The sequence below is a fragment of the Argopecten irradians genome, chromosome 3 (assembly GCF_041381155.1).
Source record: "Argopecten irradians isolate NY chromosome 3, Ai_NY, whole genome shotgun sequence".
Taxonomy (NCBI): Eukaryota; Metazoa; Mollusca; class Bivalvia; order Pectinida; family Pectinidae; genus Argopecten; species Argopecten irradians.
Genome location: NC_091136.1, coordinates 37,423,644 through 37,443,127, shown reverse-complemented (window position 1 = coordinate 37,443,127; position 19,484 = coordinate 37,423,644). Strand labels below are relative to the sequence as shown.

General features: G+C 34.4%; 1 protein-coding gene across 2 annotated transcripts; it reads left to right on the top strand.

Moving 5' to 3' along the window:
* Positions 1 to 9,419: 9,419 nt before the first annotated feature.
* Positions 9,420 to 16,031, top strand: LOC138318461 (uncharacterized). Of its 2 annotated transcripts, none has more exons than XM_069260823.1 (3): positions 9,420 to 9,574; positions 12,545 to 13,172; positions 13,636 to 16,031. In XM_069260823.1, the coding sequence occupies exons 2-3, from the start codon at positions 12,554 to 12,556 to the stop codon at positions 14,268 to 14,270; spliced, it is 1,254 nt and encodes a 417-aa protein (XP_069116924.1). In that variant the 5' UTR covers positions 9,420 to 9,574; positions 12,545 to 12,553; the 3' UTR covers positions 14,271 to 16,031. The 2 variants fall into 2 exon arrangements, with proteins under 2 accessions (XP_069116924.1, XP_069116923.1); XM_069260822.1 differs by having other exon boundaries at positions 9,436 to 9,589.
* Positions 16,032 to 19,484: the final 3,453 nt, after the last annotated feature.

Genomic DNA, 19,484 nt, shown 5'->3' with positions numbered 1-19,484 from the left:
GTGCATGGACTCCGTGAAACACCATATCCGAAAAGAATGAAATTTTTGGGCCTACCAACACTTCAATACAGGAGACTACGATATGATATGATCCAAGTGTTTAGAATCATTCTGCTAATGGATTACTTCCCCGGAACGAAGATAGGAGAACAAGGTCCACAACAAATTGTTTAAAAGGAGTAATTCCTTTGCTTTAAGAGTAGCGAACATATGGAATAATTTATCGGACAAAGCGATTAATTCGGAAAGCATTAATTCATTCAAAACAAACCTAAGCACTGCGTGAAAGAACCATCCTTTGAAATTTAAACCAGATTGTTATAGTGAGATCTAACTGCATAGTCCAAACTTCATAAAGCGTACTGAAGAGAACTTTATTTCACCTGATTATACTCTTATTTGTGTCAGTCATTGAAAAGATAAAATTGATACAACTGAACCATGAAGATTTTTAATGATTTAGAGCATGATACAGCCTCATGTAGCAGGGGAAATTGGTGCGCTGTATGTTCAAGATAATAACAGTACATGCCCATCCCCTTGATTATATTAAAATGGATCGGAAAGCGTCCAAGTTTCGGTTGTTCAGCAAAGTTCGTACTTTTTTGTGTACACCGAGGAGAAATTTCGAAAGTTTTAAATGCAGAACCTCACTTTAACAGAAAATGTAGTTGGATGGGGGTATCTCAAGTGGATCTGCGAATAAGTTCCAGTTAAAATGGCACTGGTCAGTCAAAATTAACGGCCTCACTTATATATAGGCAAGCAAATGACAGAAAACATATATTGAGATTAATTTAAGTAAATTTAAATGAATGAAATTGTTTGATATTTTATATTCAATTCAATTCAATTCAACTTGATTGCTGCCTTACATCCATACAAATTTATCAAGCCAGCTTTCCTCAGTTCAAAGGACTTTTTAAGAAAGATGGCCTAAATCCTGCAGAAGTTTTAGATCATTAGAAGACAAGAGCCGTATCAAATTTTCAAACTCTGTTAAATGGTGGTTAATTACATCTTTATGACTATTAAAGAAAATTGTTCTCACTTTAGAGTTAACGGAGCACTTAAAAATGAGGTGGGTTTCATCCTCAATTTGTTTACAAAATTTGCATAACCGCAGAGAACGGAGAATCTTTATATCTATGTTTGTAGAGAGGGTTGGTAGGTTAATAATTTATACCTAACGTTACTTAAAATGTAAACTTAGTAATGCCGAAAATGAGGATTTTTATAAACGATCACGACCTCAAACAGCTTTTGATAGATTTATTATTCAAGCAAGAAATCAATTTGAAATGTCTTCAAAAGACTTGTGTATTCCTCATCGATTGATATATATGCTTGTGTCAAAAATACTTAATTGAGTTTCAATATTAAGATAATTCCTATTACATACATTCAAAATTGAAAACATAGCCTTTCTCCCCTGCTCAGCTATTTTTTTTCTTTTGTTATAAAGAATTTCCCATTATATTCATCAAAATCCTTAAGTAATTAAAGCTATCAACATTATCTATTAAGGAACCATTGAAATACCATTTTTCAGAGTCTTTCATTTTATTCCTCCATTTCTGAAAACCATAACTTAATTTTTTTCAACATTAATTTACTGTTAACTTCCATTCGTTAGTATAATATAATAAGGACTTTAACATTTTCTGTAAGCCTTCAGCAGATTCAGCTAGTAATACTGTATCGTCTGAATACATTAATAGAAATAGATTTAACATTTGCAGCTCTACTGTAGGACAATTATCGGTTCAAATGTGTTTTTCACAATAGTTTACACAGAGTGAAAATAAAATCGGGGAAACGATTTCGCCTTGAAACAAACCAATATCACATGAGATATTCAACATTTTCCCCATCCATAGTTTAGGCCTCATCACAATAAGTGTAGCGTGGTGTAGTTCGATCACCCGTGCATCCCCGACGATGGGCACACTTCAGACGAACTCGGAGGTAAGTAATCAGACAGATATGTGTGCGGAACGGACCTAACAGGCCCGGGTCACAAATTAAATTTTCACTAGGAAATAGAAAACTCCTGGGTCATTAGATGATAAATCATATTATAGAAATATCAAGAGCATATAACGTCTTGTAAAATGCTGTGAATTAAATATACATCAATTTAGTAATTTTACAGTATAAAATTTATCAAAATGGAATTGTTATTATAAAAGTATGTATTAATGATTTAAAGATGTGTTCAAAATAAACTGTTGTAAATCGAGATTTTCATATATATTTAAAGAAATATATATTATCAGGGGAGTTAATTCAAGTGGATTTGCAAATAATTTGATGACCTCCAGTAATTTTGGGCCTATATACAGTGACCCTAAAACTTTTAAAAGGCCACAGTTGTTTAATTTTTTATCCAGAAACTAGCATGTTAACGTTAGACCGTCGCCCCTAATCGCACATGATTTAAAATGTGGCTTAGCTTGAACGAATCGTTCGAATCACATAGTCTGCTAAACCTGCCTATATTATTAACTAAATATTAGAAAAAAAAGCTATAATGATATAGGCAGGTTTAGCGGACTACAAATCACAATGATAGAATGAAATCATTGTACATGCAAAATTGTTGGTTTTTAACCCCCCCCCCAATGTATTTGTCTATAATCGCAATGAAAAAGAGTATACCGCATTGAGCTTCCCGTCACAACCCCCCACCCCATTCGCCCCCGCCGAAGTGCCCCCTAAGTGAGTGGTACGCACCTCCCCTGCGCACAAGTTTCAGCCAAAACACAATACGTGATAGAACTGTAAAAGTTCAAAATGTGTTTTCAAGATAGTGGCTGTGGCGGCCATCTTGGATTTCGGATCGTCACGAAAAATAATAACACTTGGTCGGGAACATGTCAGGATCATTTCAGGCACATTTGAGCAAAATCGCACGGGTAGAACTGTAAAAGTTCTAAATGTTTTTGGGGTTTTTTCAAGATGGCGGCTGTGGCGGCCATCTTGGATGTCGGACCGACCCAAAAAATAACAACACTTGGTCGGGACCATGTATTGATCATTTCAGGCAAGTTTCAGCTATTTTTAAATCACACTGGTAGAACTTAAGAGGAAGTTCAAAATGTGTGTTCAAGATGGCGGCTGTTGCGGCCATCTTGGATTTCGGATCGACCCGAAAGTAACAATTCTTGGTCGGGACAATGTCAGGATCATTTCAGACAAGTTTCCGTCAAATCGCACCGGCAGAACTTGAAAAGAAGTTCAAAATGTGGTTTCAAGATGGCGGCTGTGGCGACCATCTTGGATTTTGGATCAACCTTAAAAGTACCAACACTTGGTCGGGACCATGTCAGGATCATTTCAGTCAAGTTTCAGCGAAACCGCATCGGCAGAAATTGAGAAGAAGTTCAAAATGTGTTTTCAAGATGGCGACTGTGGCGACAAAGTAATAACACTTCGTCGGGATCATGTCAGGATCATTTCAGGCCAGTTTCAGTCAAATCGTACCGGTAGATCTTGAGAAGAAGTTCAAAAGGTGATTTCAAGATGGCGTCTTTGGCGGCCATCTTGGATTTCACACCAACCCGAAAAATAACAGCACTTGGTCGGGACCGTGTCAGGAATCATCATTTCAGGCAAGTTTCAGTCAAATCGTACCGGTAGAACTTGAGAAGAAGTTCAAAAGGTGATTTCAAGATGGCGTATTTGGCGGCCATCTTGGATTTCACATCGACCCGAAAAATAACAGCACTTGGTCGGGACCATGTCAGGAATCATCATTTTATGGCAGGTTTCAGCCAAATCGTACTGGTAGAACTGGAGAGGAAGTTTAAAAAAAGTTTTCGCAGGGCGGACGGCGCACGACGACGGACGAAACATGATGACTATAGGTCATCCTGACCCGTCGAGTCAGATGACCTAAAAAACCGGTCATGATCGTAAAAAACACGGGTATCTGAGTCTTGGTTTTTATACATGTACAGTTTACATGGTTTATATTAATTATTTTGGACCATTTTTAGAGATCTGAGGAGTCTAGATAAATCATAGTACTGTAAGTGTTGTAAAACTTTACAATATTTGACAATGGTGTGAAAATTGAATTAGTTAAATACGTGTAGTATTGGTATAATAAATTAGTAAACTACAAAATATCTTAATATAGAAATAAATGGTCTAGCTGAGTTATATAATGATATGTTTTTTTGTCATACAGGATGGTCTCCGTATCAAGGCTTTTTATCAATATAACTGACAAGTTTTGCCATAAAATATTACCCTTATAACAAAGTTTTTATCAATGATTATTTTCATATCAGAATATTTTATTGTCAGATGTTACATACAATCGAAATTGGGCAACAGGCAACATGCCTATACACGCCCTCTCCTTAGATATTAACAGTAGATACAAATTAATATTGATATATACATAAATAATCTGAATTGCTATATCTATTTAATAATGATGATTTCCTAAAACATCAAGCTAGATATTAATAAACATCATATACAAAATGTCTCCTACTTCATATAATTACAAATAGAAAAAAATGATTTTACAAGATATTCAACGAATTCAACGAAATCTTTTCAACAAAATCAGCGAAATCTATTGGTATCTCTGATAAAGCACTAAACTTTATCCAATATAGCTTTATTAATGTTTATATCGTGTCTTTCAGAGCCTTGCAAAAATGTTTATGTTGTCAGTGGTATATCATTGTCAAGTTGGTTGCAATTAGACCATACCATATTAGAATACTCGAGAATGGGTCGAATAAAGGAAGTATAAATAGTTTGCAGTGATTTTCTATCAAGTTTGAATTTCAGTAATCTGAGTATGTTTATTCTTTTGTATGCTTTCTCATATATATAATTTATATGGGTAGACCAATTTGCCATTGAATTGAAATATACTCCTAAGTGCTTATGATTGGTAACATTATTAATTTTTGTATTGTTGAAAAATAAATCAGGAATTAATATTTGGGAGTCAACTCGCCTTGAGAAAAGAAGAGATACAGTTTTATCAGGATTAAAAAGTATGCCCCATTTTTCTCATATCATTATTAAGAATTTCGGCAGATTCCTGTCTATTTCCTTCAATGAGACTTATTAAGGAAGTATCGTCAGCGAACAATTTAACATTAGAAGAAATATCATCACCAATATCATTAATATACAATAGAAAGAGATATGGTCCCAGGACAGATCCCTGTGGTACCCCCGCCTGTATGGATTTAAAAGTAGATTTGAATCCATCAAAGACCACTCTCTGTCTCCTATTCTTCAAATAAGATGAAAACCATGTCAACATATTACCTTCGATTCCATATTTTTTAAGCTTATATATTAAACCATCATGCCAGACACGATCAAAAGCTTTGCTTCTTTGCCATTATCCAAATGTTTTACAATTATGTCATATGTAGCTAATAGTAGATAGGTTGTTGAATCTTTAGGTAAAAATCCTGATTGAGGTAGTTAAAAAGATTTTTAAACACATTTTTTTCCCAAAATTTTGCTAAAAATAGGAGTCACAGAAATAGGTCTATAATTAGATGGATCACTTCGTAAACCTTTACCTTTATACATGGGTGTAACATTGGCATTTTTCCACACATCAGGAAGCATACCAGATGATATAGAATTATTAAATGTTACATGAAGAGGTTTTATAATTGACTAAGAGACAACCTTTATGAATTGAGGAGGAATAGTATCAGGGCCTGATGGTTTATTGGTGTTGAGAAGATGAAGTTGATCAATTATGTCTTGTTCTGTAATGTCGAAAGTTGAAAATGTATGCTGTGACTGAGGACTGTCAGGAGGTAAATCGTCAACATTCTTATTAGAAACAGATATAGATGTAAAATATTCATTGAATGATTCAGCTTTGTCGATAGAATGTAGTTTTAGATCACCATTAATAATCAGAGGAGCGTCGGTTTCATTTTTATTATTAAGATTCATAACTGACTTCGCTATTCGCCACCATTTACCAGGCGGTATAGATTTACCAATTAAAGAGGACTGAAGTTTAGATAGATATTTTTCTTTTGCATCACGGATTGAAGAAATAACCTGATTCGGGATGGTTCTAAATTTGTTCCATGAGGCAGGAGCGTTATATAATTTGGCTTTAGAATGTTGACGATTTCTTCTACGTATCATTACTCGTATATCAATGATTATTGCATATCTTTATAATGTATATGGATTTAGTCTTCGCATTTAATGCTTGTAAAAGTGAAAGTAGTGAATCAATATTTGATTTTTATATATACTTTCCTTCGTGCCAAGACATGAAACAATTTTGTTCAACTTCCACAATTTCATCTGACATAATAATACAAAGATTCCTTATAATTGTAAAGGATAGATATAACGTCAGTGATAATGACCCCTTGAGTATGTGGGATGCAGGTAAACTCAGTAGTAGCGCATTGCATCTTTAGGTTTGACCACTAAAACCCTTATAATGGTGATGGGCAGTAATGGGACAAAGTATCAGTTTCTATGTGCATTTCCCGAACTATTTCGCCACACTGACACTCATTCTGATCCATCCATGGTCATGAATTGTTTTACACTGCTATACTTTCTGACTTCGGTATACAAGTATCAGTCCAACAATTCAATTCACAGATCTATTGTTGATCGAAATGAATGAACGAAATGTATATAATTACATTGTAAAACCTATATCTTAAGATATAGAATTATACATTTTTTGGGGGTTTAAAAAGTTAGTTACAACGTACTTCCGGCAAAAATGCGCTGCCAATAGTCTCTTAAGCCTTCAAATGTAATCATTGAAATGAAAGCTCCCGAGATTATTAGCCTAGCTTAGTGATACAATAAAGATGTAATTTAATAGATTAAAAAATAAATTGATAAAAAGCAAATCAATGTAGGGCTGATCTATTATATTGTTGATAAGCATCGATTTAACAGGTGTCTCCCTCAGTTTTTCAATACTGATATTTACATGTACAATGTAAAACGACATGCCCATTTCTCAACATAAATAAAAATATATGAAGAAATAATTAATTTTTTACCAAAAAAACTCATTTTTCAGAGGACATTCATATCTTTTCAAAAATGACAAGAAAATGATATGTCGCTGTTCAAAGAAAAGTTATTGGATGTTAAATCCATAGCAACCATAGATGAGCAACATTTTTTTTTCTATTATGCATAAATACATTTGAATGTAATGAGCTTCTATTTTTTCTGATAAAGACATGTTTATACATATGAAGATGATAAAATATTTGTTTTTCAATGAAGAACTATATTTTGATTAACTTTCATCAGTTAGTAGCCAACCGTTGCATGGCGACCAAGCAATGTTCTATCGGAAAAGTCTTACCTGGATTCAATTTTGCATTCTTTTTCATAAAAGTTTTTCTTTGGGGTATTTATATTTTTGTGACAATTGAATACTCTATGAAAGGTTGTTAAGCCTAGCAACCTTTGCCAGGTTTAGCAAATGGATGAAAGACATATAATACATTAATGAAACCATTGACCTTCGATCATGTACATTTGAAGTCTTGTGACCAAAGACCTCAGCTCATTAGTATTTATTATACATATGACATGATATCCTCTTGGAGCTAATAATTCAAAATAGAAATTGATATCTTTGATTTACTGTTAACAATAACTCAACAACCACGAAATTTGATTACTTATAAGTATGAAAATACAATTTTATTCTGATGAAGTGTTCAATTGTATTACTATGGATGCATTCTTCTCAGGCTTCAGTCCCGTTGAAGTTTCGTGATTTTCAAACACGATTTATCATTATCTATAGCACGTTGCAAGTTACAAATTTTGCCAAAAAATCACATTTCTAGAGTTTTTTTTCTAGATTTTGAAGGGGATTTTTAAAAAATGGCCAATTTGGCGGCCATTTTGAAAATATGTCTTTTTTTCGCTTTTAGTAGAGCCAAAGTTTCACCATTTTTGACTGAAATTGTTTTTACTTAAATCATCACTGCGCCAGCATCTTTAGCTGTATCGAGCTAATTTTTGCTGTAAATCTTTACTAGGTTCGTGGTAACACAATATTAAGTATTAAAGTGTGAAATGATACATAATTGTCACTTTATTTCTACATTTAAAACAGAAAAGCTGATATTTACAACTTTTCAAAAACAAATGGGGAGCTTTTTAAGCAAACTCTACACACACTTTTTTGAATTTCATAACATTGGGAAGTTGTTTTTATTAACTTTATTCATTATTAAGTTCGCCCCCTTTTCATAGGCACAATACTATCTTTGTGTGTGTTGAGGGGGGGGTGGGGTTGGGGGGGGTAAATGCTCTATTGCTAACTTGCTAACATGGGAGGGTACCTCTTACACACTTTGATTAATAATGATATAAAAGCCTTAGATTATGTATCTAAGAAATGATGATCTAACAGCTGTCTTGGTAATTATAATTGGCTTTAATATTACTAAGATATCTATAGTGCTATATTTTATTAAAACAAAATCCTTGTACCTGAGCGTGTTATACATTACATACAAATTGCGGGAGACATGTTACTGGTGAAATGTAACGTTGTTAACGAAAACCCATTCGAATAAGACTTCAAATCACTAAATATCTGTGTTCCCTATCAACCAAAGTATGGAATATATACCAATAATGTTATAGACACGAGTCAGGCAGACAATGGTATTTGAATAAATGATGTCGAAGGACACTATTGTAACTATCTGTAGTAGTAATGTGACTGATATCTATCAGACACACGGGACTGGGCACTCTGTTATCATCATGAACGGGCTATGAACTCATGGTATCGAAGTGACCAGCTAGAAATAGAACACTACACGAATTACATTACATTAATAATAGTTTTATGATTCAGTCTGAATACCATTTGGTAGCGAAGTTGATGATGCCCCGACGTCTAAAATTTCTGTGAAGTGGCAAACTGTACTACACACGCCTTTTCACCTAGCCAAGTTAATTTCCAACCATTTGTACTATCAACGGTTACTCCGACTTTCTTCTATACCATTGAATGTTCTTGTAAAAAACATGTCGTTGTAAATAATTCACAAGTAGGACGAAAAAAATTGTACCTGTTAAAATCGATATTGAGACAGAGACGAGATTGTGATTGAGCTTCATGCATACAGGCCTGTTTCCATTTTATAAACCGCTGCACTATTAAAGTTTTGATGGCACTGTGGACGCTTCGCAGTGCTGTTCACCAAACGTCCACATTGTAATGTACAATGTACATGTTCGTACTGTACTGACTAGCCTATGTAGATAACCATGGTATTGTTAAGCTAACCATACATGTTATCTAATCCCGGGTATCACTGATCATGGAAATCTGCACAGTGTCCCACATCACCTGTTTGTTGTAGCAACCGCTGTAAACAAAAGACTACAGTAAACTGCCGTCTGTTTCGAAATCCCCCATAGTATAATTGTAGTTCTGTCTATTTTTATACCGCTATCATGTACTAAAGTCACGTCTTTCAATATTAGTACTGTACATATATCTACATAGTCATAGTACACCGGGTGGATTATACGGACCGATTTTATAGTAAGTGATCGTATGGTATGTATATATATATGTGTGTGTGCGATGTGGTAATTGTCATAGGTGAAAACTGATGGAAAAAGGTGTTTTACAGTTGATTCCTCCCCATGTAAAGAGAGCCACCAATTGTCTTGTATGCGCGTATGATTAAATTTAATTCTTCTATGTTAATAAACCGTGGATAAATCCTTATGTTATCTATATATGTATACAGATTGTGTAAGAGTCCATCGTCTTAGCTTTTGGTTAAATGTTTTTGATCAATCTCTAAGTTTTTAATAACGACACGATATCACTAATAAATATGAACATTATGTATCTGTTAATGATGAAGTAATGAGAAAATGGCATTATTGGATTCTAAGTTATAACGTGCATGTAGTTGTTGTTATCAGGGTAAGTTGTACATACATGTTTAAAGTTTCTGTGGTGTAGAATTATCCCCCATACTCATTTCTAAATAGTCACGGACTATTAGTTCCATTATAGTCCGCCACATGTAAAAGAAAATCAATATGGCTGAAATCATAGTCATTGCTATTCGATAGCAACACCATTGTTTGTATATTAGATAAAGTACGTGTTTGTGTGTCAGCTGTATGGAGTATTGTCAGCTTGACAAACCGATAAGCGTTTTATAATGAATATAATTTACCATTACCTTTGATGTTTTAGATTTTATACATGTATCATTGTGATTTTTATATCAACAACCGGTTAATCTAACTCGCAGTCTATATTTTTTTTTTATTTCCTAGATTAAACGTTGAAGTTGCTTACATTGGAAATGCACGGATTATACTATACTATATGGTTTCAACATAAGCTGTAGCTGATGTACTTACTCTACATATTGTTAACGGATGCAAAATGTAGCAATCTTTACTCATTTCAGGAACTTAAGTGATTAAGACTTCTCATAAACGAAAGATTTAAAAAAGAAACAGATATGAAAACTTTAGTGTAGTTTTATTTTTCAATACTTCGACAAAATTGATCGAATTGCACTTGGCCTATTTTTCTTAATGTATGGGTTTGTAGGGATGATTTGTGAAAATTTCTAAAGCTTGTTTTAACAGCAGGGTAAGCATATAACTAGATGAGGCTTATCAATGAAAACAACGAGGCTGCATGGGGGAAGACAGATGAAAACTGTCACCCTTTTCCAAAACACGTACATCTATATCTCGATGTATTTCTATCATAGCTCACAACAACCTCGCGAGGACTTTCTATATAATGTACCTACTCATATTGATTTTGATTTGTCAAATTTTCGATCTAGACTTCGATTTCCTGGTAAAATATCTTTTAATTGATATTTGCCAAGGACATTACAAACAATACCCCGACAAGAAAGTCTGATTGACCAGGGGTAGAGTCTACATGGAATAGGTTCTTAATACATATACATGTCATTCAACAATGTTATATATAATACATAAATATGTCATTCAACAATGTTAAATAATACATAAATATGCAAATGGAAATATTCTACGTCATTTTATTCCATTTGTTTTTGACATATAGCGAGTAACATTTCTTATTTGGAAAATGTTTTCTTATTTCTATATGATATTCTCATATAGTATGAAATCTCGTTATCTCGAAGTCAACAAGGTCACTGTAAAACTTCGAATTATCTGTGTTTTCGATTAATTTAAAAGCTTACTTGGTTAATTGGTTTAATACTTCGAATTACTAACTAACAAAGTCCTATTGTCCTAATAATAATAGACAACTTACTAAGACGTACTTATGTACCGTATATCTAAAATACTTTTAGTCGTTAAAGCTACTATTGCTATACGTAACTACGAAGTTGTCAGGTAGTCAGTTCTTTGTCACCCACCAATAACCGTTAATGCCAATGAACATTACCAATTTTAATACATTGTAAAACACTGTGTAACGTGTGTGGGTGTATACATATCAGGTCATTCCAAGCTTCAAACTCGATCAACTTTACAAAAGGAGACTCGAACATTTTAAAAGAAATATTTGATCAAATACCAAAATAGCCGCGGACGTGTTTGATCCTGTTTTTGTCGACCCGAACACAATGCATCCTTTTAAAAATGCATGCTTTCCCAATACATTTACAGTATTAGTCCCAAAGTGACTGTATTATATCTATTCAATTACTACTGATATTTTAATAATCACCATCGTCATAGCAAACTTTAATTGGGTAGTCATTTCAGGTGGCACAAAAAACGTTGTCTGTCATCGAAACGTTTTACAAATGCATTGGTCCAACTCACTGTGTATTCTCCGGAGACTTTCCTTCCACAAGTTCAGACATTCCAAGAGCGCTTCCGTCCAGACCAGGCCTCAAAATATACTACTAGGTTGACATAGAATAGGGGCGTAAGAAGCGTGGAGTGGGGGGAGGAGGAGCAATTGCCCCCTTCTCCTTCTCCAGGACGGGATGGGGGGCAAACATGTCTGTTTGGCCTCCCCCCATTTTCGCCTAATGAAATGATCTAAAATGCACATTTGAAAAAACTGAAATGTTCTAAAAATGCACATCTGAAAGAAAAAAGGGTCCTTCTGCACATTTTCTTCCTTCATTTTAGAAAATTTTCACGTTCAAGCACGTATTGAGCAAACCTTTAATAATAAAAATTCTATACTCCGATTAAAAATGTTCATCAAGGGATTCTACTCTTTCAAAAATGTCTCTTAAAAGTTGATTTGTTTACAAGTTTTAGCAAGACAATGATTCATTTTGCAGGTTTTTTTTTAGAAATTTTGAGGACATTTGCTTCCGCCCCATTATTACGCCAATGTGTTGCCTGTGGTATGTTAAATGTTAAATGTACTCCGCATCCAAAACGCTCCCTGCTTTCATTGACCTCAATGTGTACTCTGGCTAGCACGTATCAACAGCTCTTCATATAGATTTATATTCCCTTTTACTAATGTTCCATTTCTATTTTCTTTGTGACAATACTTATGTCTTTTCAGAGCTAGAGTATGGGGTGTGGACAAAGTAGTAGCGGTGCAGCCCCTCGTCCAGTAGGAGGGGCAGCAGTGGCGGGACCACAAGAACCGAAATATGCCGGACCACCAGTCACCTACAACATTGTTAATATCGAGGTCCCTCACGAAGCCCAAACTGGCTTAATCTTCTCGCCACAGACGGAGTTCAAGACTCTCACGGGAACGGTTTATCTTCCTGCCCTCACTAATATGTATGGTCTTGGTTTCCGAATGTCGACCTTCAATGTCTCTCCCGGAAGTATGACTGCTTCAGGATTTGTATCTTTTAAAGTGGAGTCTAAGCTTAAAACTCAGGGAATATTTCATCAAGTTCCCGAAGAGGAAAGAGGGAAGTGGGCGTTGAACATGGTGAAGACCTGCATACCCCAGCAAGTGTTTGGAACGGGTCTTTTACAAATCGGAGGCACGGTTACGTCTCAGCCTATCCACATCTTACAGACAATTGAGAAAATATCATGTGATGGTGGTCGTCTTATCGGTATCGAGGTTACCGGTGGATCGTTTTCCGGAGCATCTGCAGCACCTGTCTCGGCGACGATGGGGATGGGTACACAGCCAAGTATGATGCTCTACGGGCACAGCCCCAACACACGTAAGTGAAGTGGAAACAAAACAGCGTTATTTTCGTTATTGTCACTATTCTTTGTAATCGTAAGATTAATATAAATCTTGACATCAGTGAGGTCAACTGGTCATCAGTGCATTTGGATATGTTATCATTATCATTATCTACTGATGTTAAGATAATTTGATATAATACAATTGCGACACTGTTTCTAACGATATCACGATCATTAAAGATAAAACCAGTATATATAGGCGTCATAGGATGGTTGTTATCTAAGTTCTATAATTCGTAGTAAAATATTATTTTTTTAAATACTAGAAATTTTTTACTACTTTTAAAGAGCACAATCACAACTAATCTTATGCCAATGTTTTCTTGTTTAAAAAGGTGTAATCATTTTTTGACACATTCTCCGAAACGTTTTTTGTGTAGACCTAGAACATCTTTTAGCGATGTGTAATTATAGTGATTATTTTCATTTTCACAGTTTTGTGTGCTGACATCTTCTATGAAATGCCTACATCCCCGAGCGGTGAGAAGTACATTTATCAGATAGTGCCTGCTAAGATGACGGCCATCCTAAAGACTCTAACAGGAGCTATCGGAGGCTCCTGGACCGTAACGCTTGACTGGGTCAACATCATTGGACCTTATCTCGCGCAAGGCTGGAGACTGGTGGAAATATTTCTGGACCAGAACAACAAAAGTTTCTCCGATAATGCATTCATGGCCACAAAAATCACTTCCGAGGTCGGCGCCATGTTCATCTTTGAAAAGCCAGCATCCAAGCTAAACGACAATACTCCTGTGTACGAAGCCAAGATGGTGGAATACAAAGCACCAGGTAAAATGCGAATGGCTGGAATTGGTAAAACTACCATTGATGTCACCCCTAACTGGGATAGTGTTATAGCACAACAAGGGCAAAACGGCTGGGAAGTGGTCCGGATCCTTCAAACACCAGCAACTGTTTTCAAACAGTCGCTTAGTATGTCCCCGGAGTTCGGTTGGTTGCACTATATTTATTTCCAGCGAAAGATCATACAAGCAGCTCCGGAACCTGAAAAGTCCGAGGAACCACCGGCACCTGTCATGCCTCCACAGGAACAGGAAACTGCTTAGAAAAAGAATAAGGACAAAACTGTATGGAGCTTACACAATCGCGAAATGATCTTCAACAAAGTCTATCTGACTTTTGATGAGAGTATACTCCGTCTCCGAACACATGCTTTGTGATATTAATCGTTTTGTAAATATTGAATCCATGCCAATAGGTTAGGGATGGAGGTGGAACTTTGTTATCATATGGATCAAGTTATAGCCTAAAAGGGTTGAAAGTGTTTTCAGCATTATTTTCAGACATTCTATTAAGCAGATGTTTTTTCACCAAGTATTGATTTGCATACTGTCTTGTCACTTTACTGACTATTTGTAATGGTTTTGATTATGAAGTTTTTAACTCCCTTTTGTATTTGTGTATTCAACAGGAATAATACTTTATTTATTCAAACGGGGTTAAATGAGTTCAAATATATATTTTCGAGTTGAAATATTATTTTTAGAAACCATATTATTTTGGTGTACACTTTTTTTCAGAAAACATTGAGACACGAACGATAACAAAATAGCGCTCTTAGACTGTTTATAGATATCTGGGTCATTCTGTTTGCATACATGTAGTTAAATATGGTGCCGTACTGCTGGTTTTTGCAATATATCATACTCCTATTAGTTTACGCATCTATGTATTTGGTAAGTGTTGATGGTCAATCTGATTAAAATACAGATCCTATCCTCACCCATAGAGGCTTTATGAAACGGTGTGATGATTGATGATAAGGAGCTGTAATCAGAATGGCTAATGGTACAATGTATGCGCGTTTACTCTATATTTGGAGAAAGAGATTACTCAATAATTATATGTCGCGTCAACATTTTATGTTAATGCTTTTCGTTTCTAACTTTTTAAATGTCCTTGATACACATATCTATGTATTTTTGAAATTTTATTTTGAAGAAAAAGGGATATTTGAGTCATGTTCTATTTATAGACTTGAATTGCAAGGTAAAGTATTTACTCACCAATGAAAATTTACTTTGGTCAAAATGCAGTTTACACTCTAGTAAACCACAAAAAGTAAATAAATGTTTCCTTATATTTACAATTGGACCGGCCAATTCTTTCTGGGTTTTTTTCTGTTCCGATATAATAAACGGTTTTTTACGCAATATGATTGATGCAACAGCTTGTCAATTGATGGAATCTCGGAATAGCTGACTTCAATTTGGGGGGAGATGTTGCCAATTTCAGAGAGTAAACAAAATATAGTTCTACATTACATATACATTTTCCTTTTTTTATTTCATTGTCACAATGTTTCTTTTATTTACTGATATATAATTTAAGATTCCCATTACATTCAAACCCATGTTTATGTTGAACATTTGACAATACAGATACAGTATGCAATGATTTGATGCGCACTCACACTACTTGTAGAAGTCAGTGTCCCGGTCTGTGTATTCTTGCACGGAAACCATTGCGTTTATCCAAGTGTTAACGGTTTCCTGTTTGGTAAAGTTATATGTAGTAAAGAGAAAACGGAAATGTAAATATAAGGACACTAACAGTGCTCTGAGAATGTGTATTGATAATCAATATATTGTACATCTCAATCTTATATCAAATAATCACTATGTCGTCAAAATACCTTCATTGTAAAGGACTATTTTAAGAATTCAGTGTTGTGTTTTACGGGTGTTATATAATATAAGTATTAATGCATCAACTGTGATACTACACAATTGCTATTTATTGTGTTTTAAAGTGCAAGAAAGTGATTCATGTTTCAGTGTGATTTATATTAAAATTTGCCTAACCTATCATCTTTTACGTGATGTTTTTGTTTTATTTTATTTTGACTTATTTATTTTGATGATTTTCATTTGGAAAATATTCAACGCGTAACGCAAAGCTGGTGTTAAAGACATTTTAGAAAAAATATATTTGTATCCTATCTGTGCCCAATCGCATCAACATTCATTAAGTTTATAGAGCACCTTAAATTAAAAATCGAAATAGGAAAGCATTATAGATGTACACTTCCTAATAATAGACTTGAATTTTCACATATCTACCATTCGTTTATGGAACCAGTTGCCTATAAACACTAGGCATAGTGAGTCATTCTCTAACTTTAAACATGCTATCCGGAACCAAGACGTACCTGTAGTTCCCTATTTTTTGTATCTATTTTGGTGACCGTAAATTAAACATAATACCCACAAAGTTAAGGAATCGTTCAAGTTCCTTATGTAGTCATTTATTCCGAGCTAATATTGTAACAGATCAAAAATGTCATTGCGGCTTCCCATTTGAAGATCCACAGCGTTACTTTTTAAATTGTAATTCAATTATTGACCCAAGAATAATTCTATTCGAACAGCTTAACTCATATATTCCACTCTCCGTCAATTTATTGCTTTCTGGAGATAAGAACATAACTACACAAGAAAACGAATTAATCTTCATGCGCACTCAGCTATATATCAAAGATACTCATAGATTTTAAGTTCGTCCTTCTATCATTATCATAGATTTCCCTATCTGTTTTACTCCCAACATCTTTTGTGTTTTGTATCTATAAGTACATTATATTTGTAATATCCTCCAATTCTGACGACAAAAGAGAAATGAATATTTTAAGGAAGCCTAGAAGTGAACAGGAGAAAGCCATACGAAGGAAAGGATGATATGAACATTGATCAGTTGAAAGTCATAAACAGTGGTTTAGAACTTCTGTCGTCTTTATCGGAGGGACAGATTTTAAAATAATAGTATATTTGGAGGTGAAATTATCACTTTGAGGAGCATACTGGTTATAAAATAGCTCTCTCTTCCCCTCTTTCTCACTCCCTCTTCCCTCTCTCTCTCCCTATCTATGTGTCTCAGATACAAGTTTATATATAATGTATAGCTTATATTATAAAATGCCATCTTGTCTTTGTAATCTAAATGTTTTGATTTTTTTGGAAACGGGCTTTATATAAATTGTACAACTTGTGCCCATTCCCATTGCACATTTGGCAATAAAATATGTTTAAATCATACAGATGTAAAGGAACGCTCTTTAGTTGAAGATGTTTTCATGAACGTCGTATTGCTTTGATATAGAAAATTTTGAATTAAATAATTCCTTTGAGTTGAGAAATGTTGATGAAACTAGGCCCATTTAGATATTTCATATGATACGATCGGTATCAAATCTTCAAATTGTTCGTTCTTCTTGCTACACATTTTGGCTACTAAAGGAATATTGGTGAGACTGGGTTCAGTTTGGTATTTCATAGGATCGGTATCAAGTTTTCAAATTGTTGTTCTTCTCGCTACAAACCTTGACTTCTTAGGTATTTTATTTTATGTTTAATTCTGATAACTACTTATTCCCATAAAGATGTGACTATATATGACACCGTTTACCACATTACCAAAAAGAGAAATATTCTTTATTTTAGGTGTTTGTTCTTTGTTTCATTCGCTCTATCCTTTCATTTCGAAGTACAATGGGAGTTAAATCATCCATATAGAGTTTAGAAACCTAAAAGTGGCATTGATTTTATTTCCCTTTCAGTTATGGAGATAAGCCGAAAATTGTACAATATGTGGGATAGAGAACTATATCGAGGCCCGTCAGAGCCGAGATCTGTTCTCTATCCCATATATTGTACAGTTTGAGGCTTATCTCTAACTTAAAACATAGCAAGTCTTTGTGTTAATGAGTTACACTATTATTTCTTATATAAGCCAGTTTTTTTGCCTTTATCTATGAGCTAAGGTAACTCTTCCAATGTGCATTCAACCATGACAAATTCGATAAAGACAATTGCAACATAGAATTACCTTTGCCTGTGTTATATGTGATGAATAGCATTCATGAACGGAATACATGAAGCATGCTTTTTTTGGGTGGACACCTGTCTGTTAATTCATTTTCATCATGTCCCCATGTCCACCGACAGTGATGGAGGGATATCATTTTCTCAATTTAAGCGATATATTAAGTTGGCTTTTACTAAAATGACATTTCTTTCCAATGTCTGATGTGACATATGAAACTAGACTAGCAATCGAGGCGTTTGTTTGAAAGCGTCTTGCTAAAATGATCCCATATAAAAGTGATTTCCAGGCCAGTTCAAAACAGTCAGTGCCCCAAGAACTTTCATTGAATTCACGGGATTTGAAATTTCGACCTCTCTAGGGACAGTCTTGGATTTATTTATACCATGTGCAATTTCATTTAACAAGCCAATGGAATTTAGATAATATTCTGAAATATTGTTGAAACAATATCAAAATATGCGTAAAACTACAGTGTAGATGATTTGGATATCTAAAATCAAAAGTGGGTGAAAGGAAAACTTTATCTGGGATATATACAGAAATTCTGTGAATGTGTTTGATTCCGCATCAATAGAGGATTAAATTCCCTTCATATTCATTGAGTGGGATTTTTTTTTTCTTTTTCTTTTTTTTTTGATTTAAAGATAATGGAATATTCCAGCAGGTTGTGTGTTAACATGCCTGGAGATATGTACTCACCCGTATTGTGCAACTCTCCCATTTGCTACCTTTTACTGTCTTATAAGTGACTGCCTTATATTAGAGTCACATATAAGACAGTAAAAGGTAACATATAGGACAGTTAAAGGTAATCATCTGGTAATCCGGGAGTTAAAATACAGAAACAACAATAGATGACATCACAACGATGTTTTAAAATATAATACTATACAACTAGGATAGAAATAATAATTTTTTGATGTATTTAATCGTTTACCATGTAATATGGCTTTTCTATTTTATAGAGTTCATACGGCTTTGTATCCACATGTTTTCATTTCGTTTGTCTTCCTTGAATCGCATGCATAAAAGTCAAATAAAGATATGCCCTACGTGATTAACAAGGAGCATATCGTAACCACATAAATATCATTCGTAGTGTGGGATTGAATGTCTTCAGCTTATGGGTTCAATAAGTCGTATCACATTTTGGCCAAGGTCAGTCTTATGTATTAGATGGATTATCACTGAAGCCAGATTATTACAATGCTTATATACTTATAATGATAATCCTAAGTATTTTGTCTGGAGAAATAACACTGACAATGTACTAAGGCCGATATTTGGTAGGGTGAAACAGGCAGTAATTGATTATATAGCGAAGGTTTCACATACTCGTAGTTATACATTTCGGGGTCAAATATTTTCACACCTAAATGACCTAAATTCACTAAGTTACATAAAACGATAACATAAAATCATTTATGTCAACCTAA

Bases quoted from the DNA above. Each gene is read 5' to 3' on its own strand.
- LOC138318461 (XM_069260823.1), top strand. From the start codon at position 12,554: ATGGGGTGTGGACAAAGTAGTAGCGGTGCAGCCCCTCGTCCAGTAGGA. The intron at 13,173-13,635 runs GTAAGTGAAGTG...TCATTTTCACAG, and splicing joins CGGGCACAGCCCCAACACAC to TTTTGTGTGCTGACATCTTC.